At 51.8% G+C, this 22,567-nt stretch overlaps 1 protein-coding gene across 1 annotated transcript in view; it reads right to left on the bottom strand.

Moving 5' to 3' along the window:
• Window positions 1–15,465, bottom strand: part of PDE1B (phosphodiesterase 1B) — a 152,207-nt gene extending 136,742 nt beyond the window's left edge. Inside the window, exon 1 of the mRNA XM_056849515.1 lies at window positions 15,349–15,465. Coding sequence (XP_056705493.1) covers window positions 15,349–15,455 — 107 coding nt within the window. The 5' untranslated portion in view covers window positions 15,456–15,465. The remainder of the gene's footprint in view (window positions 1–15,348) is intronic.
• Between the last annotated feature and the right edge of the window lie 7,102 nt (window positions 15,466–22,567).

The raw sequence follows: 22,567 nt of genomic DNA, 5'->3' as shown, positions 1-22,567 counted from the left end.
ACAACCCGTCCATCTTCATCTTTTCCAGCTGTTCTAGTTGTTCATATGTCCTCAAAACTCTTGGACAATTGCACTTAGATGGAAGTTTGAACTCTGTAAAAGAAACTGTCAAGCCATTGATAAGCAACAACATTTAGTACTTACCTTATCTTTTTGATCCTTTGTATTTTGTGGATTGTTTGTTGTATGTGTTTTCACTGTACACCTCTTTGCACAATATATTTTATTGCATTGGAAATTTGTGCTGTTTTTGTCTTCTTCATACTATACAGCACAGACCCTTCTTTTTCTGGTTTCACTCCTCTACATGAGCAGCGGACGCTAATCTGGGTTGCCGCACTGGGTTGGTTTCCCCACTCCTGCACATGAAGCCTGCTGGATGACCTTGGGCTAGTCACAGCTCTCTTAGAGCTCTCTCAGCCCCACCTATCTCCCAGGGTGTCTGTTGTGGGGAAGGGGAAGGTGATTGTAAGCCAGTTTGATTCTTCCTTGAGTGGTAGAGAAAGTCAGCATATAAAAACTCCTCCTCCTCTTCTTCGAATTATAGAGTTGGAAGGGGCCCTCTAGTCCAATCCCCTGGGGGAAGGGGTCTTTCATCCGCTTCCCCCAGCGCCAACTCCCTGTGCTATCTTCCTTCTCTCACAGTTCAGACTGTAAGCTCTGCCAGCCAGGGGAGCCGTTTTGTTGCTACCTATGTGAAGAGCAATGCACATTCAGGGTGACAACAGTGGACAGAGCAGTGAAACTCCGGGCCTCAGAGAGCCACGTAAGGTTCTCTGACATGCCGCCTGCGTCTCCTCTGAGCAGTGTTCCCCGACGTGGCACCTGCCCCATATATAAGAAAGTAGGCCAGGCCCTTGCCCAGTGGGGCTTGTGGCTGGCAGGCGGTTTCCACCTTGAAACAGCTGCTGTCAGAGGAACAGGAAACCTGGGAGCCTCTCTGAGACACTGGGCTCATGCCAAGGGTGGAGGTAAATTTGGCTCCTTCGGTTGATGGAGGAGGAGGAGGAGGAGGAGGAGGAGGAGAGTTGGTTTTTATACCCCGCTTTTCTCTACCGTAAGGAGTCTCAAAGCGGCTTACAATCACCTTTCCTCCCCTTCCTCACAACAAACACCTTGTCAGGTAGCTGAGGCTGAGAGAGTTCAGAGAGAACTGTGACTAGCCCAAGATCACCCAGCAGGCTTCATGTGGAGGTGGGGAAACCAACCCGGTTCACCAGATTAGAGTCCGCCGCTCTACGTGCTGGCTCTCAATTGTGAACGGAGCTCTGTATGAATCACAGAATGGTCCCACTGGGTTAGCGTGTCTGATGAGGATCTGGGAAACCCCGTTTCGAAACCCCGCTCTGCCATGGAAGGTTGCTGGGTGACCTTGGGCCATTCACACACTCTCAGCCTAACCGACCTCCTGGGGTTGCTATTGTGAAGACAGAATGGCAAAGAGGAGAACAACGCAAGCAACTTTGGGGGAGAAAACCGAAGTAAATGAATAAAACGAAGTAAATGAATAAAACGAAGTAAATGAATAAAATAACTCCAAGTTAAGCATGCTCGCTTTTGCAGTTTCTTCTTTGTCCTCATGACAGGGAAGAAGAAGGAGGAAGGAGGAAGGAGGAAGACGAAGACGACGAAGACGACGAAGACGACGAAGACGACGAAGACGACGAAGACGACGAAGACGACGAAGACGACGAAGACGAAGAAGAAGAAGAAGAAGAAGACGAAGAAGAAGAAGAGTTGGTTTTTATATGCCAACTTTCTCTGCCACTTTAGGGAGAATCAGACTGGCTTACAATCACCTTCCCTTCCCCTCCCCACAACAGACACCCTGTGCTGTAGGTGGGGCTGAGAGAGTGTGACTTGCCCAAGGTCACCCAGCTGGCTTCATGTGTAGGAGTAGGGAAACAAATCCTGTTCACCAGATTAGCCTCCGCTGCTCATGTGGAGGAGCTGGGAATCAAACCCGGTTCTCCAGATCAGACTCCACCGCTCCAAACCACCGCTCTGTACCACTACACCACACTGGGAGATCACTGCGTCACGGAAGTGGCTTCATCCCTGTTCTGTTGTGAGTGTGATCCACACCCCAATACTAATGCAAGAATGCAGACAAAGAACAGAAAATCGTGCTAAGGCCACTGTAGGCCCAGGGTACAGTTGGAAGCCGGACGCCTCAAGCGCCTTGCGAAGCTAAGCAGGTCTTCTTAGCTCTAGTTCCAGGATGGAAGAAAAGTAGGGCTACTGAAGTAATACACAGTTAATAGTGTACCAGGAGCCGAATTCAGGGGCAAAGGGGAGAGACTCGGGTTACCAGGTCTTCAGCAGCCAACCCTTTCTTCCCACCACTGCTCCTTCGGACAGTGGGAGAAAAAAAATTAAATCACCAGCATCACGTGCAACATAATGTCACTTCCGGGGGAAACCCAGAAGCGACACCATGTCACTCTCGGAATCACCGGAGACTCTACCGTTTCGCCACAAAGCTTCCAGGTATTCCTAGAGTGACATGACGTCACATTGTAACACTGGCGCCCCGCCATGCCCCTGCTCCCCCATCAGCTGGCAACCCCGGAGAGAAACATAAGAACATAAGAAAGGCCAAGCTGGATTAGACCAAGGCCCATCAAGTCCTGCAGTCTGTTCCTACAGTGGCCAACCAGGGGCCTCTAGGAAGCCCACAAACAAGATGACTGCAGAAGCATCTTGAATGTGTTCCACAGCACCTAAGATAATAGGCATGCTCCTCTGATCCTGGAGAGAACAGGTATGCATCATGACTAGTATTCATTTTGAATAGCAGCCATGGATACCCCTCTCCTCCATGAACATGTCCACTCCCCTCCTCAAGCCTTCCAGGTTGGCAGCCATCACCACATCCTGGGGCAGGGAGTTCCACATTTTAACTATCCATTGTGTGAAAAAAAATACTTCCTTTTATCTGTTTTGAATCTCTCAGAGGTCTTCCATATCACCTCCTTGCCTAGTCTAACTGGAGATGCCGGGAATTAAACCTGGGACCTTTTGCATGCCAAGCAGGTGCTCTACCACTGAGTCACGGTCCCTCCCCCTCTTCTCGTTACAGTTCCCCATTGCCAAGTTTCTTCCAAACATAGAGGGGGGAGCAGAAAGCATCAGGGGAGGCATATGCCTCAGAAACGTTTAAGCTAGGGGTAGGGGTCGAGACATGAACAGGTTTAGAGGGAAATCAAAATATTACTAGTCCAAGGTGAGACTTATTTTATTGCTTTAAGACCATAAAACGCATCATTTGTAAGTGGATTAAAAATATAAAACGATATTGTGATGTTCATGAAAGGCAGAAGTCCCTTGCAAGGTCGTTACAAGAACAAAACAGAGGCGGGGAGAACACTGTGTGCCATCCTGCAATCCTTGGAACAAGAGTAGAATACAAAGCGAGAGACCGACGGGGGATACGGTAAGCACCCCTCTCCCTCTCTGAAAATTGCCCCGTCTCCCCCCATGTTAGCATTACAAGAGATGACGCTGGATGGGGAACCTGGGATTTTCCACTGAAACATGACAAGGAGGGCCAAGCTCCAGTTCCGGGCCTTCCCTTCCTCTGTTTGCATCTCCCCCATCAGATGAGGGATCACGCCAGTTCTACAGCACCTAGCAATTTTGGGCAATTAAATGCAACACAGTCACTGTTTTATGTCAGTGTGGCCCCAATGTGCAGATTTAAGTATCTGCAGACTAGGCCACACGATTATTAGATATATAGATGCACATAAATACGACAGTTAAATGGGACTTTCATGATCAGACACAGAATTCTAGGTAGCAGATATAAAAGGCCGGTTGCATTCCTATCCTCCTTGCAAATGTCTCTGAAGCATCTCCCAGGCATGTACTGATGTTCTTGTCTTCCCCCTTAGATAAAGCTTTAAACAGGAGATGCTAGGGATCAAACCTGGGACCTTCTGCATGCCAAGCAGATGCTCTACCACTTGAGCTGTGGCTACTCCCTGAACTGTGCATACTGAAAAAGACATGATTTTTCCTTTGGAGCCACAGACCTGATTGTTTTTGGGAAGGGGTTGGGGAGAAGAGCTCTCCTTCTTTGGAGTAGCAATTCTAGCGAATCAAAGAAGAAGCCCTCAACCTACGAGAGACCAACGTTCAACATCTATTCAAGACCAGCATCATAAAGTCAAGTGTTTGCCCGTGCATGACTTCCAGCCTGTTTAAATGTATATACCACCTGTGCCAACTCATGCACACGCATCGCTCGCAAGCCAGCAATCTGCGGCCTGAGCAGATGTATCACTGGCATGGTAACAGTGCTCACAGATGGGCCAGCACACATGGCGTACATTTAAAACGAGCCGGGAGTGATGTGGATCCGTTCCATGCTTTCGCTGCGGTTCATATTTAGATCGGGCCTCAAAGACCGGGGGTGTTTACTTCATTAACAAGGCAATCTCTCCCACCTGCCCAGAAGGCACCATGGCAGATTATGCAATCCTGCAACCCAACAAATGATAGACGTGAATTTCCAGTTCTGGACAACAAACTACATTTAAAGAATCACAGTTCCTTCGGGGTGGGGGGAGAGATAGGAAGCCAGATTAAATGCACTGCCATTGAGGGAGTCAGCAGGCAGATTTTCAGGGGTCCCCTTTTCCGAGCGACTTTGGGATGGTGGATCAGGGAGTTTGGACACTGTTCGGAATTTTTTTGTAGCCTGTAAAAAGCATGATCTCGCCGGAGACAAATGGATCCCAATACACATTCAAAGGTGGGGACCTGCCCTAAAGCAAGAGATAGTTGCAAAGTTATTGGCTGATACTGATCCAAATGTAACCCTCGCCGTGGCAAAATGTTTACCTACGGTTTTAAATGATACCTCCTTTTAACTGTACTGTTTAGATATTATAAGAGCCCCATGGAGCAGAGTGGTAAACTGCAGTCCTGCAGTCCAAGCTCTGCTCACGACCTGAGTTCGATCCCGACAGAAGTCGGTTTCAGGTAGCCGGCTCAAGGTTGACTCAGCCTTCCATCCTTCCAAGGTCGGTCAAATGAGTACCCAGCTTGCTGGGGGTAAAGGGAAGATGACTGGGGAAGGCACTGGCAAACCACCCCGTAAACAAAGTCTGCCTAGGAAACGCCAGGATGTGACATTACCCCATGGGTCAGGAATGACCCGGTGCTTGCACAGGGGACCTTTACCTTTTCAGATATTATATTTTTGTATGTTTGGTTATTTATGTATTATGGAACGTATTGAATTTGTTTTGCTCGTGACCTATTGGTCCGCAAGAATAAAGAACGGAATAAAAGAAAAGGATAGGAAGCTAAAGCTATAGCCAGATGCATTTCGCTATGCTCGCCGGCTACAAAATAATCCCCCAACAAGCACGGCAACCCCAAAATAAACGCACGCCATGGCAACTCGAATTCTGCTGCTCTTCCAAACGGTTGCAAATTTCCTTCCATTTCACTCGCTGTTGGAAATGTCACCGGTGGACGTGACAGCTCGTCAGCTGTCGGCGGAAATCAAGCGGACGGGGCCAGGTTGAGAAAACAGAAAGGCGGTAAAGAGCGGCGCCGTTTGGACACGGCTCCATTATGCACCTTTTCAGAACAGCCGACCGCCTTGATTGCCACACCGGACGCCGAGGATGCTTTGGCGCCGCTTGAAGCTGTGGGATGGCATTGGGGTTTGCGGGTATCTGGCAGGGAACAATTCCCCACTCCTGCGAAGCAAAACCCATGACGCCACAGACACAACCGCCATCTCAAAAATATTCAAGGGGCTCATCGACTGCCGGTCCCTGCCCACCTCCACACCATTTCCAGGAGAGGCCAATTTTATTCTTATGGTTTGCTTTGCATATCAATAATCCGAGGCAATGTTTTCAAAGAGGCCCTGCCCAAAAAAAACCTCTTAGCCTCCTTGAGAATCCACCGTGCAAATACAACGTTCACCAGCATGCGCTCTCTTTTCTGCACATTTCCTTAGTCCCAGTGGAGAGCCAGCACGGTGTAGTGGTTAAGAGCAGTGGTTTGGAGCAGCGGACTCTGATCTGGAGAACTGGGCTTGGTTCCCCGCTCCTCCACATGAGCGGCGGAGGCTAATCTGGTGACCTGGATTTGTTTCCCCACTCCTTCACACAAAGCCAGTTGGGTGACCTTCGGCTAGTCACAGTTCTCTCAGCCCCACCTCCCTCACAGGGTGTCTGTTGTGGGGAGGGGAAGGGAAGGTGACTGTAAGCCGGTTTGAGTCTCCCTTAAGTGGTAGAGGAAGTCAGCATATAAAAATCAACTCTTCTTCTTCTTCTGTTATAGTGGTGACAGTGTCAGATTATGACCGCAGAGACTTGAATTCAAATCCCCCACTCTGTCCTGAAGGTTGCTGGGTTATCTCGAGGCAATCGCTCTCTCTCGGCCTAACCTACTTTGCAGGGGGGTCGTGAAGAAAAAATGGAGGAAGGGGAAGAAACTACATATACCACTCTGAGCTCCATAAAGACTGGATAAAAACATGCTAACTAGACAGGTAGGTTTTTTCCCAGGGTAGCTCTCTATCCCCCCACCCTCTAGCATCTATCCCTCCCTTCCTCTAAGAGGAGGAAGAAGAAGAGTTGGTTTTTATAGCCCAATTTTCACTACTTTCAAGGAGTCTCAAAGCAGCTTACAATGGCCTTCCTTTCCTCTCCCAACAGACACCTTGTGAGGGTGGGGCCGAGAGAGCTCTGAGAGAACCGTGACTAGCTCAAGGTCACCCAGCAGGCTTCATGCGGAGGAGTAGGGAAACCAACCCGGTTCACCAGATCAGAGTCCGCTGCTCATGTGGAGGAGTGGGGATTCAAACCTGGTTCTCCAGATTAGAGTCCACCGCTCTACACCACGCTGGCCCTACTGTACCCAGGGCAGTAGACACGGCTCATCCTTCCTTGTCATGCACATAATCACACTCATCACAGCACCAAATCTGTCCCATGTCCAGGTTTATCTTCCCTGGATACACATTTTGGCCACTTCCATGCCTTGGTCCTTCTCTGACCCACCTCCTCTGGGTTCTCATCCTGCCCCCATTTTATGTTGGGCTGCAACCAGCATTGCCCATTGGCTAGGATGTTCGTCTAGAACACTGGTTCCCAACCAGGGGTCCGTGGACCCCCAGGGGTCCGTGAGAACTAAATTAAGGTCCGCGAAACAAAGTTATAAACCCATAATAAATTAATATTTTCAATTAAAAGTTCTCTATTATAAAAATATATATTCAAATATTATTCTAAGCTTAATGTTTAACTAACAGTTATGATTAAAGTTTATTTTCAAATTCTTGGAATTTTTATTTTGAACCTTGGGGTCCCTGCACCGAACAAAAAAGTCCTAGTGGTCCCTGGTCAAAAAAAGGTTGGGAACCACTGGTTTAGAATGAAGGGAGGTTATGGAGCTTTAAAAAATAGGTCAAAAGCAAGTAAAGGACACATCCACATTACATCTGGCAGCGGCACTGGTTATAGGTTCCCCAGATTTTCCACAGCAGACCGACAAAAAATTGAACCGTAGCCCTGTCTCTCTCTGAACATGTGCACCGTCGTGCCGGAGAGCTCTGGCCCAACCCAGGTTAATCCAAGTTCAAAGACACGTGGACGGTCTGCGGTGCTTTAACTGTGCGCCACTGCAGAAAAGAGGACATAGCCTGGCTCTCGAGGAGGTGACACCCCTGGGTTCCACCTAGAGTTGCCAGCAGGCCTGGAGAAAATGTGTCCTGTCCCTTTAAGAGAGGCTTAATATGTGGACAGGGCAGGGTAAGCATTTCATGGTAAAGAGGTAAATAACATCACAGGGTGAAGAAGTCTCTGTTAAAGGGACAGGACACGTTTTCTCCAGGCACTTGGCAACTCTAGTTGTATCACTTAGGACAGGAGTGGCGAACTCATTTGTTTCGGAGGGCCGGATATGACACAGACGTCGCTTGGTCGGGACGGGCCATGCCTCCCCAGCCAAGATCGGGAGCGAGGGGCGGTGACCGCAGCAGGCTCGCCAGCCCAGATCAGGACTCGGGGGGGGGGGATGACTTGCAGGCCTGATAGGAGCACTCAAGGGGCCAGATCTGGCCTGTGGGCCATATGTTTGACACCCCCGACTTAGGAGCCCAGTTAGACATGATGCAGGAGATCCGAAGAGAGTCACTCTGCACGGTTTTTTCCCCTCTCACTGCATGGCAGCCTTCACCTCCCCCAAGCTTTTTTTCTCCCCCAAAACAACAGGGCCGTGTATCTTTTTCCCTGTAGGGAGAAAAAGCAGCAGGGGGGGGGGACTTTAATCAGGAAAACAGCTCTGGAGAAAGGGTTAAGCACCCCCCATTCCAAGTCAGAGCCTTCGGCAGTAGCAACAAGAAAAACCACCATGGGGAGGGTTCTTCCGTACATCTCCAATGTCTCCTCAGCTTTGGCTCTCACAAGACCACAGGCGCAACTCACGTGCCGGAACACTCCCCCAGACAAAGACAAATCCCCGCACACAGAAACCTAGCTTGCTCGGGACAAGGCTACACTAGACTGAGAGGTGATATGATAACCATCTTCAAGTCCTTGAAGGGCTGTCATAGAGAGGATGGTGCTGAGTTGTTTTCTGTTGCCCCAGAAGGTCGGACCAGAACCAACGGGGTGAAATTAAATCAAAAGAGTTTCTGTCTAAACATTAGGAAGAGCTTTCTGATAGTTAGAGCGGTTCCTCAGTGGAACAGGCTTCCTTGGGAGGTGGTGAGCTCTCCTTCCCTGGAGGTTTTTAAGCAGAGGCTAGATGGCCATCTGTCAGCAATGCTGATTCTATGACCTTAGGCAGTTCATGAGAGGGAAGGCATCTTGGCCATCTTCTGGGCATGGAGTAGGGGGTCACTGGGGGTGTGGGGGGGAAGGTAGTTGTGAATTTCCTGCATTGTGCAGGGGGTTGGACTAGATGACCCTGGTGGTCCCTCCCAGCTCTTTGAGTCTATGATTCTATGACTCTTTTGCTTTGAGATGCCATATCCCACACTAAGGGCTCGATTTCCAAGCTGGAAGGGAATGTCTGTGCACAAGCGCGCAGTCTGAAAGCGGACAGCTCGAACACAGGCTTATGGGTAAAAATGAGGTTTACTTATAAACTGGGTAATAGAAAGCCTAACAGCACATCCCTGAAGCGTGCAGCCATGAAACAACTTAGTCATGTTCCTGCAACATTTTCAAGCCTTCACCGAAAACCTGGTGCGCAAAAAAAAAAGTCCTTTGGGCAAGATCTCTGCATCTCTGCCTCAGTCCCACAGTTCTGATGCACAAACGGAGAATGACCTCCCTCCCTAGGGTTGCTTCACAGACTGCAACATCACTGCTCACCTTGAGGACAGAGAGCAACGGGCGATAGAACAGTGATCTCAACTATTTGTGTGCTATCGCAAGGGATTGAGACAGGTTACAAACTTATTCTCAAATACAATCAGATGCCAAGTCAGGAGGAAGCTGATCCAGGCCATCTGTCTTCTTTCCCAGCCGGGCCGGGATTAGAACCCAGGTGCTCAAAGCATCCACAACCATGCATCAACATGGAAACCCGCTGAACAGAGGAAGCCGCTTGCCGTCTGCAACAACCTTCCAGTTGGCACACAACCAGCCCCCAAGAGAAGAAAAGTTGGATTTTATATGCTGACTTTCTCTACCATATAAGGGAGACTCCGTGGCACAGAGTGGTAAGCTGCAGTACTGCAGTCAAAAGCTCTGCTCATGACCTGAGTTCGATCCCGACGGAAGTCGGTTTCAGATAGCCAGCTCAAGGTTGACTCTGCCTTCCATCCCCCCGGGTCGGGAAAATGAGCTGGGGGTAAAGTGCAGACGACTGGTGAAAGCAATGGCAAACCACCCCGTAAACAGAGTCTGCCTAGTAAACGTCAGGATGTGACGTCACCCCGTGAGTCAGTAATGACCCAGTGCTTGCACAGAGGACCTTTACCTTTTCACAAACCAGCTTACAATCACCTTCCCTTCCCCTCCCCACAACAGACACCCTTTGAGGTAGGTAGGTGGGGCTGAGAGAGTGTGACTAGCCCAAGGTCTCCCAGATGGCTTCATGTGCAGGAGTGGGGAAACAACCCGGTTCACCAGATTAGCCGCCACCGCTCATGTGGAGGAGTGGGGAATCAAACCCGGCTCTCCTGATCAGAGTCCACCGCTCCAAACCACCGCTCTTAACTACTACACCACGCTGGTAGGCTTTTTGCCAGCCCCCCTTTGAACACCTCTGGATTAATTAAACCCAGGCCTGCTGCGGCTGCTGACAGATGAACACACTTTGCCTTGTTCAGTCCCGTTGCAGGTGCTAGAAATTCACCGCTAGGTGTGAAACGGCACCTTGCTCGCTAAAAACCGCCTTCTTGACATCGCACCTCTGAATCCACGGGACAGCTTCCCCGAGCGATTCCTGCGGCGCTCATTTGCAAATCACCCCGCAGAGCTTCAAACTGATTCTTCGAGAGTTGGAGCTCAGCGGCGAAAAAGTGAGACGGCCCAGCCACGTATCCGGTCTGCCACAACCGCAATTCAGTACGCCGGTGTGTTTTCTATCACGTCTTCGTCCCATTATCCCCAGAGAAGCCAGAGTGGGGTATGTCACTCTCCCCTGCTCCATTTCATCCATGCGACAACCCTGAGTTAGGTTATGAACAGCAAAAGTGTGAGGGAGCGGGCCAGCGTCTGGAATGCACACATGAAGCTGCCTGTTGCTGAGACCGACCCTTGGTGCATCAAGATCAGAATTGCCTACTCTGACTGGCAGCGGCTTTCCAGGGTGTCAGGTGGAGCACCGTCCCATCTCCGGCCACCCGAGCCTTTTAACTGGAGATGCCTGGAATTGAACCTGGGACCTAGAACCCCAGAATAAGAGAGCTGGAAGGGGCCGTAGAGGCCATCCAACCCCCTGCTCAATGCATCTAGGATCAGCCTAGAGCATCCCAGACAAGTGGTTGCCCAGCCTCTGTTTAAAGACTGCCAGTGAGGGGGAGCTCACCACGTCCCTAAGTGGATGAGTCCACTGTCGAACAAATCTCACTGTAAAAAATTTTTTCTTAATATCCAGCCAATACCTTTCCACCCCGTATTTTAAACCCGTTATTGAGAGTCCCGTCCTCAGCTGCCAACAGGAACAGCTCCTTGCCCTCCTCTAAGTAACAGTCCTTCAAATACTTAGAGAGCAATTACGTCCCCCCTCAACCTCCTCTTCTTCAGACTAAACATTGCCAACTCCCTCAGCCTTTCCTGGTAGGACTTGGTCTCCAGGCCCCCGATCGTCCTCGTCGCTCTCCTCTGCACCCGCTCCATTCTGTCCACACCCTTTTTGAAGTGAGGCCTCCAGAACTGCGCACAATACTCCAGGTGTGGCCTGACCAATGCGGTGTACAGCAGAACTATTACATCTTGTGATTTGGATGTTATGCCTCTGTTGATGCACCCCAAGATCGCATTAGCCTTTTCTGTCGCTGCATCACACTGTCTGCTCATATTTAACTTACAGTCCACCCGCACCTCAAGATCTTGTTCACACACACTGCTATCCAGAAGTGAATCCCCCATCCAGGATGTATGTTCCTCATTTTTGTTACCCAGATGTAGAACTCAGCACTTATCCTTGTTGAATTGCATCTTGTTCACATCCACCCACTTTCCCAGTGGGTTCAGATCTCGTTGAATTCGGATCTCGAATTCTATCTCTATCTTCTGATGTGTTCGCTGCTCCTCCCAATTTGGTGGCATTGGCAAGTTTAATGAGTAGTCCCTCCACCTCCTCATCCAGATCATTTATCAAAATACTGAAAAGTACCAAGCCCAGAACCGAGCCCCACTGGACACCTCCCTCCATTCAGATAAAATGCCATTAAGAACTACTCTTCGAGTGCAGTTCTCCATCCGGTTCCCTATCCGCACCTAACTATCCAGGAGTCCAGTCCACAGCCCTCTAGTTTACCCATCAGAACATCATGGGGAACGCTGTCAAAAACGTTACCAAAATCCATCGACAGCATTCCCTCGATCCCGTAAGCTCATCACTCGATCAACGCAGGAAATGAGGTTCTGCAAGCCACTCAGGTGCTCTTCCGCTGAACCACACCTCCTCCCCTCCGTAATGAAAGCATAAAGCTGCTTTCGTCCATTCATTTACCATGGCCATTCTTGTCTACTCTGACTGGCAGCAGAACTCCAGGGTCTCAGGGGGCTGTCACATGAACACATGAAGCTGCCTCATACTGAATCACACCCTTGGTCCATCAAAGTCAGTACTGTCTGCTCAGACCGGCAGCGGCTGTCAAGGGTCCCAGGCAGGGGTCTTTCACATCACCTACCTGCCTAGTCCCTTTAACTGGAGAGGCCAGGGATTGAACCTGGGACCTTATGCATGCCAAGCAGATGCTCTGCCACTGAGCCACGGCTCTCCAGGGTCTCAGGCAGGGGTCTTTCACATCACCTACCTGCCTAGTCCCTTTAACTGGAGAGGCCAGGGATTGAACCTGGGACCTTCTGCATGCCAAGTGGATGCTCTACCACTGAACTACGGCTCTCCAGGGTCTCAGGCAGGGGTCTTTCACATCACCTACCTGCCTAGTCCCTTTAACTGGAGATGCCGGGGATTGAACCTGGGACCTTCTGCATGCCAAGCGGATGCTCTACCACTGAACCACAGTAGACACATTATGCACACAAGAAATGTAATGCAGGTGGGCAGGGACCGGCTGCTATGGATGATTCCTTCACCCCTTGGGAAGCAGAGACCTCTTTCCAAACGCGACCTTCGGGCAAAGGCAGTATCTCGAAGAAGCCCTACAGACAAGGGATGCTGTACGGGGGTTCTAGCCAGAAACCGCAACTTGGTTTTCAACCTGAACAAGGACAGCTGAGCCCCATTCATATGCCAGTAAACATCTGCATGTCACACTGTACCAGTAGAGAGATGCTTTATGACCACCTTATGATGCTTTATGACTACCTTATGAAAGGTCTCTTTCATGAACTTAGGCAGACCATGAGAGGGAGGGCAGGAAGGGTTGCGTCAGTGCTTGGTTCTCATGGCCCTTTCTTTCATGCCCAGGGAAATGCCGATCACCATTTTGGGGTCAGGAAGTAGTTTTCCTCCAGGCCAAATTGGCCAGGGATCCTGAAGGGGTTGGGTTTGTTTGTTTGTTTGTTTTTGCCATCTTCTGGGCATGGAGTAGGGGTCACTGGGGGTGTAAGGGGGGAGGTAGTTGTGACTTCCCTGCATTGTGCAGGGGGTTGGACTAGATGACCCTGGTGGTCCCTTCCAACTCTATGATTCTAGGTGACAGATGTACCGATTCAGGGTACTGGACACCTATAAAGGAACCCTGCTGCTCTCTGGAGCATTATCAGATGCAAGCGATAACGCTTTAGAGTGTTCCAGAGCTTCGCGGACATTATTTTGCCCCAACCCTTACTTATACAACTACCCTGGCAAGGTAGGTCAATACCATGACCATGCTCCTTCCAACAAAGAGGTCAGAGAGAATGACCTTTCTAAGGCCACCTAGGAAGCTCACAGCAAAAGCAATGGACCTTTGCAGAATCACAACCCTCCCCACCCCCCAGAGTTGAGGAATACACGATACACCACTGCCGGACTGTTCCTGGAACACTACCCAGTTAACACTAGCAGAACAATACAACACTAGCAGAGCCTACGGACATAAACGGATTTAGATTGGAGTAATTCTGCCCAGGGTTAGGTGAGCAGTAAGGCAGGGCAGATACTTAAAGAACTCAAGAAAGGCCATGCTGGATCGTACCAAGGTCCATCAAGTCCAGCAGTCTGTCCACACAATGGCCAACCAGGTGCCTCTAGGAAGCCCCCAAACAAGACAACTGCAGCAGCATTGCCCTGCCTGTGTTCCTCAGCATCTAATATAATGATCCTGGAGAGAATAGGTATGCATCATGACTAGTATCCATTTGGACTAGTAGCCATAGATAGCCCTATCATAAAAACATAAGAGAAGCCCTGCTGGATCAGACCAAGGCCCATCAAGTCCAGCAGTCTGTCCACACAGTGGCCAGCCAGGTACCTCTAGGACAGTGGTTCTCAACCCTGTTTGCTCCATTCCCCCCTTCCACCATTGTTCAAAATAAATTCCCCCCTTTCCCAAAATAGCCTAACTAAAAAAAAAAACCTAAAATTATACAGATTGTACATAATCTACAGGACATCACACTTTGCTGAGTAGTGGTCCTAATCCCCCCCCCCCCGTAACCCTAAAATTCCCCCTGGGGGAAATCCCCCCCCGTTGAGAACCCATGCTCTAGGAAGTCCCCAAACAAGACGCCTGCAGCAGCATTATCCTGCCTGTGTTCAACAGCACCTAATATCATAGGCAGGCTCCTCTGATCCTGGAGAGAACAGGTGTGCATCCTGACTAGGTATGCATCATGATAAATACTTCCCAGGTTTCTAGACATAAGAGAGGCCATGATGGATCAGACCAAGGTCCCTCACGTCCAGCAGTCTGTTCACGCAGTGGCCAACCAGGGGCCTCTAGGAAGCCCCTATCATAAGAACATAAGAAAGGCCATGCTGGGTCAGACCAAGATCCATCGCATCCAGCAGTCTGTTCACACAGTGGCCAACCAGGGGCCTCTAGGAAGCCCACAAACAAGATGTCTGCAGCAGCATTGTCCTGCACCTAATATAATGGCCATGCTCCCCTGATCCTGGAGAGAACAGGTGTGCATCCTGACTAGGTGTGCATCCCGACAAATACTTCCCAGGTTGCTAGCCCTCACAGCCACAGCAAACCCCGTCCATAAAAGGTGCGTTGCTCCAGAGACAGAGGACCTGATCTCACACTCACCGCCACTGACACATCAACAAGCGGCGGGGCAGGCGGGGAGGGGGGGGGTCGCACCAAAAATAAGCTCAAGACGGTTCCTATTAATTGCTGCGGCAAAAAATTAGCCCCCCAGCGGCGGAGCGCAGTAGCAGCCGACGACAATAACACGGCCTCATGAACTTGCTTGGGTGATGGGGAGGTGGGGGGGGGGATGCTGAGCCCGGCTAGCCAGCGGATACATACAACCCTGATCGGAGTTGGCAGGTGAGGGGGGGGGGAACCGCAACACTCCAAAACATAGGTCCCATATATGGACCCCAAATCCCATCGCTCCAGGAACCCAGCTGCAAACACACACCCGCACACCGCCAGGACTGATGGGGCTGCCAGATGTGGGGATGCAGGAAACGCCGGGAAGGGGGGAGAAAGAAGGGGTGGAAAGAGAAGGCGAGACGGGGAGGAATGAAAGCTCTCCCCCCCCAATCGGAGGGGGGGCGGATGAGGTTACTCACAGTGCCCGGAGCTTGACCCACATCTTCTTACTGGGGGCGGACCTCAGCTCCAGGGGGGAGGGGCAGCCCTCCGGGGACTCCAGGAGGTCGAGCTGCGGGGCGTCCATGGCTGGTTCTTTTGGGGGGGGGGAGAGAAAGAGACACGGTCAGCCCTCCAAGGTAGCAAGCCCCCGCCTTCCCACCCCATGGGGCTCCCTCTGTATTGGGGGGGGGGAGAGATTCCTCTGCTCCCTTCCGTCCCCTGCCCCCCTGCAGTGAGCCCCCCGGTCCTGTTGCTCCATCTCCCCCCCCCCAGTAACCCCCCAGTCCTTTTGGTCAATCTCCCCCCCCCCAGTGATCTCCCCAGTCCTGTGGCTCCATCTCCCCCCCCCCTCTCCAGCGGCCCGCGCGTTACCCCGAGCTCGCCTCCCGTTCTCAGCCCTACCTCGGGGACTCGCCGGTGTTTGTGTAAAAGGAGGGGAGGGGCTGGGAAACGGGGGGGGGGAGAGGCGGGATCGGGCTGGCGAAGGAGCCGCCTCGATCAGCCCCCGGCCGCGGCGAGCGGCGCCGCCAGCAGCCCGGCCGTGCGCGCACCGGCCCGGGGAGGGGGGGGGGCTGCCCCCCCTCCAGCGCCCACGCGCGGATCCGCGGGGGGGGGGAGGAGGGAAAACCCTCCTCCCCCCGCGGAGGAAGAGGAGGAGGGCGCGCCGGCTCTGCCTCTCCAAAGACAGGTGCCGGAAAGCGGCCGGGGGGGGGATCGGCTAAGATGCCCCCCCGTTGGGCCAGAAACCCCCTCCCCTATCTCGCCCCCCGCTATCGCCCCCCCCACTATCTCGCCCCCACCATCGCCCCCCCACTATCTCGCCCCCCCACTATCTCGCCTACCTATTATCGCCCCCCCACTATCTCGCCCCCCCACTATCTCGCCCCCTTACTATCGCCCCCCACCATCTCGCCTACCTATTATCGCCCCCCCACTATCTCGCCCCCCCTACTATCTTGCCCCACTATCTCGCCCCCCCACTATCTCGCCCCCCCACTATCTCGCCCTCTTACTATCGCCCCCCACCATCTCGCCTACCTATTATCGCCCCCCACTATCTCGCCCCCCCACTATCTCGCCCCCTTACTATCGCCCCCCACCATCTCGCCTACCTATTATCGCCCCCCACTATCTCGCCCCCCCACTATCTCGCCCCCCCACTATCTCGCCCCCCTACTATCTTGCCCCTCTATCTCGCCCCCCCACTATCTCGCCCCCTTACTATGCCCCCCCACTATCTCGCCCCCCCACTATCGCCTCCCCACTATCTCGCCCCCCCCACTATCTCGCCCCCCCACTATCGCCCCACTATCTCGCCCCCCCCCCCGGTTCCTTTCCGCCCGCTTCGTGGCTCCCGGGCCCTGGCCGGCCTTGGCTTGGCTTGGTTTGGCTTGGCCGGGGGGGGGGGGGCTGCCCATTACCCGGCTCGGCTCGCCCTCCCTGCCTGGCCAGAGCCCTGGGCGGCGGCGGCGGGGGCCCCACGCGGAGCGAGCCTGCCTGGCCGGGCGCTGCTGCGGCCGCCGCCTCCTCGGAGCGCATCCGGAGCCCGTCTGCAGGCCGGCCGGCCCGCGCAACTTGCGCCCAGCGGCCGCGGGCGGGGAAACCGCGGCTGGAGGGAGGGAGGGCGGCGGCGGGGAGAGGGGAGCCGCCGCTGGGGGAGCTCTTGGAGAGACCCGCCCCTGGCCAGAGCACCCCTGAGCATGTGCAGAGGTCTGTCCAAGGCGGAGAGTTTGGGGGTGCAATCCTCCACACGCATCCCCTTGGGATGCAAGTAGGGTTGCCCGCCGCCGGGTACCTGCTGGAGATCGCCTGCTGTTACCACTGACCTCCACCTGATACAGATCAGGTCCCCTGGAGAAAAGGGCCGCTCTGGCAACTGGACTCCCTGGCATTGAAGCCCCAACCCTCCTCAGGCCCCGCCCCCAAAACCTCCCGCCCCTAGGGAAGAGGGACCTGGCGACCCTAGACTCAAGGGAAGGACCTGATCAGAGCACCCCTGAGCATGTGCAGAGGTCTAGAAAAGGCAGATACCCCTTCGACCTTGGGGATGCAATCCTTGCTGGCATCTTCGACCTTGGGGATGCAGTCCTCCTCTGCACACATCCCCTTGGGATGCAAGTTTACTTCTAAGCAAACGGCCTAGAACCCGCCTTCATGAGAACATAAGAAAGGCCATGCTGGATCAGACCCAAGCCCATCCAGTCCAGCAGTCTGCTCACACAGTGGCCAACCAGGGGCCTCTAGGAAGACCCCAAACAAGACGACTGCAGCAGCACCATCCTGCCTGTGTTCCACAGCACCTAGTATAATGGTCATGGTCCTCTGATCCTGGAGAGAACAGGTATGCATCATGACTAGTATCCATTTGGACTAGTAGCCATGGATAGCCCTCTCCTCCATGAACATGTCCCCTCCCCTTTTAAAGCCTTCACATGGTTCCTACCCATGAAAAGACCTTTGCACGACAGGGAAATCCCTCGCGTGATGATGGTGGTGGTGAAAAGTGCAGTCAGGTCACAGGTGACTTATGGCGACTGCCTCCCACATTGGGGTTTTCAAGGCAAGAGACGTTGGGGAGGTGGTATGCCATTGCCTGCCTCCTCAAGACTGCTTATGATTTTTTCAAGGGAAACTACCCACCCCATAGCAGGTGAGTGGTCTCTTCACTGGTCTCCCTTGGATGTGAAATTGACATTTCATCTTGTGAGCCTCTTGGCCCTGCAGGTGGGCTGGTTGATTCTCATACCACTGCATTAAAATGACTATACAGTGAAGGTCCGTAGTGAGGGCGGCATGGTGTAACCTGAGATGGGGAGATCTCGGAAGCTAAGCAAGGACGGTCCTTGGATGGGAGACGGCCAAGGAAAAGTCTGCAGAGGCCAAAAACCATCTCTGCTTCTCACGTGCCTTGAAAGCCCCTTGCAGGAGTTGCCATAAGTCAGATGCAACTTGACGGCTATCCATGGATACTAATCCGAATGGATACTAGTCATGACTCATACCTATTCTCTCCAGGATCAGAGGAGCATGCCTGTTATATTAGGTGCTGTGGAACACAGGCAGGATAATGCTGCTGCAGTCGTCTTGTTTGTGGGCTTTCTAGAGGCACCTGGTTGGCCACTGTGTGAACAGTCTGCCGGACTTGATGGACCTTAGTCTGATCCAACAGGGCTTCTCTTATGTTCTTATGAGCTAGGTACAGAGGAAGGGACTGCACACTGAAAGGATCCTTTGACATCTTTGCAAGAAAGGACGAGAATACCCATTGTAGGTAGGTTTTTGCCTGGCTTAGTAAGGCATAGCAGTTTGTTTCTTCCTATGCAGAAGTGCTTGGTTGACCACTGTGTGAACAGACTGCTGGACTTGATGGACCTTGGTCTGATCCAGCAGGGCCTTTCTTATGTTCTTATGATAGGGCTATCCATGGCTCCTAGTCAAAATGAATACTAGCCATGATGCATACCTATTCTCTCCAGCATCAGAGGAGCATGCCCATTATGTTAGGTGCTGGAGTACACAGGCAGGGTAATGCTGCTGCAGTTGTCTTGTGTGTGGGCTTCCTAGAGGCCCCTAGTTGGCCGCTGTGTGAACAGACTACTGGATGCGATGGATCTTGGTCTGACCCAGCATGTCTTTTCTTATGTTCTTATGATTGGAGCTTCCTAGAGGCACCTGGCTGGCCACTGCGTGAACAGACTGCTGGACGTGATGGACCTTGGTCTGATCCATCATGGCCTCTCTTATGTCTAGAAACCTGGGAAGTATTTATCATGATGCATACCTAGTCAGGATGCACACCTGTTCTCTCCAGGATCAGAGGAGCCTGCCTATGATATTAGGTGCTGTTGAACACAGGCAGGATAATGCTGCTGCAGACGTCTTGTTTGGGGGCTTCCTAGAGCATGGGTTCTCAAGGGAATTCCCCCCGGGGGAATTTTAGGGTTACGGGGGGGGGGATTAGGACCACTACTCAGCATAGTGTGATGTCCTGTAGATTATGTACAATCTGTATAATTTTAGGGGTGTTTTTTTAGTTAGGCTATTTTGGGAAGGGGGGGAATTATATTTTGAACAATGGTGAAAGGGGGGAATGGAGCAAACAGGGTTGAGAACCACTGTCCTAGAGGCACCTGGTTGGCCACTGTGTGGACAGACTGCTGGGCTTGATGGGCCTTGGTCTGATCCGAACAAAAAGGAAAATCTATGCTGAATGTATTACCTTGCTCTAATCCAGCATGGTTTTTCTTATGCTCTCATATATGTATAATGAAGGGCTACTCACAGGCTAAGAGCACCGTGGAGCAGCAGAGTGGTAAGCTGCAGTCCTGCAGTCCAAGCTCTGCTCACGACCTGAGTTCGAACCTGAGGGAAGTCGGTTTCAGGTAGCCGGCTCAAGGTTGACTCAGCCTTCCATCCTTCCGAGGTCGGAAAAATGAGCACCCAGCTTGCTGGGGGTAAAGAGAAGACGACTGGGGAAGGCACGGGCAAACCACCCCGTAAACAAAGTCTGCCTAGTAAACGTCGGGATGTGACGTCACCCCATGGGTCAGGAATGACCCGGTGCTTGCACAGGGGACCTTTACCTTTTACTCACAGTGTATCTGAAAAAGGGGCTGGATGACGGGTGTGCCAAGTCGCATGTCACTAGGGGCTTGGGCTTAGTCATCAGATAGGTTAAGGCGGGAAATGGGCAGAGGAGGAGGGGAATTGTCCCTTCTAGAAGCTTTCCAAGGAAGAGTTATCCGTGGCTGGCCTGCGCATGTGCAGTTCCCCATGTGGGGCTGCGCAGAAGCCACGACAATGAAAAGCAGGGTATAAATATCTAAATAAATACAAAATAACATGCTGGAAGTTACTATTAGTCTTGGAAGGAAGAAGAGAAGACCAGCATGCTCTCCCCTCCACTGTTTTATTCCCACAACAACCCTGTGAGATAGGTTAGGCTGAGAGAAAGTAAGTTGCTCAAGGTCACCTAGCAAGATTCATGGCAGAGTAGGATTTGAAATTGATCCCTAGCCCAACACTTGAACCATTACACCACTTTTTTTCTCTTTGTTAATATCTGCCAATCATTCAGGTTTTTCTCCCTCTCCCATAATACTAGAACGTGAGGTCATCTGTTGAAGCTGGAGGGTGACAGATTCAAAACAGATAAAAGGAAGTATGTTTTCACACAACGCATGGTTAAATTATGGAACTCCCTGCCTCAGGATGGGGTGATGGCTTCCAACTTGGAAGGCTATAAGAGGGGAGTGGACATATTCATGGAGGAAAGGGGTATTCATGGTTATTAGTTAAAATGGGTACTAGTCATGCTGCATACCTATTCTCTCTAGTATCAGAGGAGCATGCCTATTATATTAGGTGCTGTGGAACACAGGCAGGATGGTGCTGCTGCAGTCGTCTTGTTTGTGGCTTCCTAGAGGCACCTGGTTTGGCCACTGTGTGAACAGACTGCTGGACTTGATGGGCCTTGGTCTGATCCAGCAGGGCCTTTCTTATGTTCAGGTTGCTGATAAAAACACAGGAGCAAGGCAGGCTGGGTTTTTGTCCAATCAGCTGGCAACACTACTTTGGAATGCTTGTTATCCTTTTCAGTTGAAGGCCTTTGGAGGAATGTAAGCAAGCTCCCTGCCCTTCCCGTCTTCCAGAGAGCAGAAATGACACGTTTTCTGACCATTTGTAGCTACATCATACAGGGTTGCCACCTTTTCCCAGGGCCCTGCTCCTGTGCCTTTAGCAGCAGCCTAGCATGCAGAATTGAAATACATGAACGGGGCAGAGATGACCAGCCTCTAGTCTGGCACAGGAGCAGAGCTGACGAAACAGCTGTCATGTAACTAGGGTGGGGGGTTTAAAAGATCTGCGCCTGGCACAGCCCACAGCAGATGTCAAACAGGCACTGAAGTTGTGCCCAATAAATGTGATACTTAAAATATGCAGTGCTTTCTTATCAGTACAAAATATATTCATGTTGGTAGAGGAGGACTAACATCTTTGTTCAGAGGCTTAGTGAGGGCAGCAGACCGGGCAGGGAACACTTTCTCATTGCCCCTGCAGCCTGAAACGGTCAGGCACATTCAGCTACTAGCAAGAAGGGGAAACTTAGAGGCTTATATCTTTGGCTAGGTGTTACTAGGGTTGCCAGTGGGGTTGGAGAAATGTGTCCTGGCCCCATGGCACAGAGTGGTAAGCTGCAGTACTGCAGTCCAAAGTCACCCACTTTGACTGGAAAGGGACTGGTGGTTATGGGTTGGGGCTGGGGTGGCCATCAGGCCCGGATAAAAACGTTCCATCCCTTTAACAGAGGCTTAACCCGCCCTGAGCCAGTTTGCTGGGGAGTCTAATTAATAAATACATAAATAAATTAACATGCATAAAATGGGCAGCTGTAGGTTTTCATGGCATGGAGGTAAAGAACGTCCCATTCAAGCCTCTATTAATAGAATAGGACAATTTTTTGTCTCCAGGTGGTTGGCAACCACATCTGGGGCTGAATCTCTAGCTAGGAAGAGGAGTAGGGTTGCCAACCTCCAGGTAGTGGCTGGAGATCTTTTGCTATTACAACTGATCTCTAGCTGACAGAGCAGAGAGCACTTTCCCTGGAGAAAACGGCCACTTTAGCAATTGAACTCTATGGCATGGAAGCCCCTCCCCTCTCCAAACCCCACCCTCCTCAGGCTCCACCCCCAAAACCTCCAGGTATTTCCCAACCCGGAGCTGGCAGCCCTAAAAAGGAGCTATAAACCAGGGAAAAAATTGGGCTGTCCAGATCTCAGCCAGGACTGTTCAACTTGCAGAGAGAGAAATGCCACCAGATGCAAACCAAACGTTTCCGTTGCAACACTGTGAAAACCATCCACATATCGAACCAGCACAATATTCTCATGCCTGCTCCTTGATGCTCTGTGAATTTTCGCCACGGACCTCAGGAGGGCATGAATTTGCAGAAGGGGGGGGGGGCGTAACACTGCTTCCAGGAATGAGCCTGTTAGCAGATTCCCGTTCGATTTCCTTTGGGGTGAATTCACAGCTCTCCCCTTCTTGGGTTTTCTCTGGGCCCCGGGGTTTATGTAACTTGTTTATGTAACAGGAGGGGTGGCTGGCTGGCTGCTTTGCCTCGCGTCACAATTGTGCTGTCGCTAGATCGGCCTCAGCCTGGCTACATCCATCTCCGCTGGTCTACAGGCATTAACT

The sequence above is a fragment of the Euleptes europaea genome, chromosome 1 (assembly GCF_029931775.1).
Source record: "Euleptes europaea isolate rEulEur1 chromosome 1, rEulEur1.hap1, whole genome shotgun sequence".
NCBI lineage: Eukaryota > Metazoa > Chordata > Lepidosauria > Squamata > Sphaerodactylidae > Euleptes > Euleptes europaea.
Note: the sequence above shows the minus strand (reverse complement) of the source record. Positions and strands in the feature narration are given on the sequence as shown.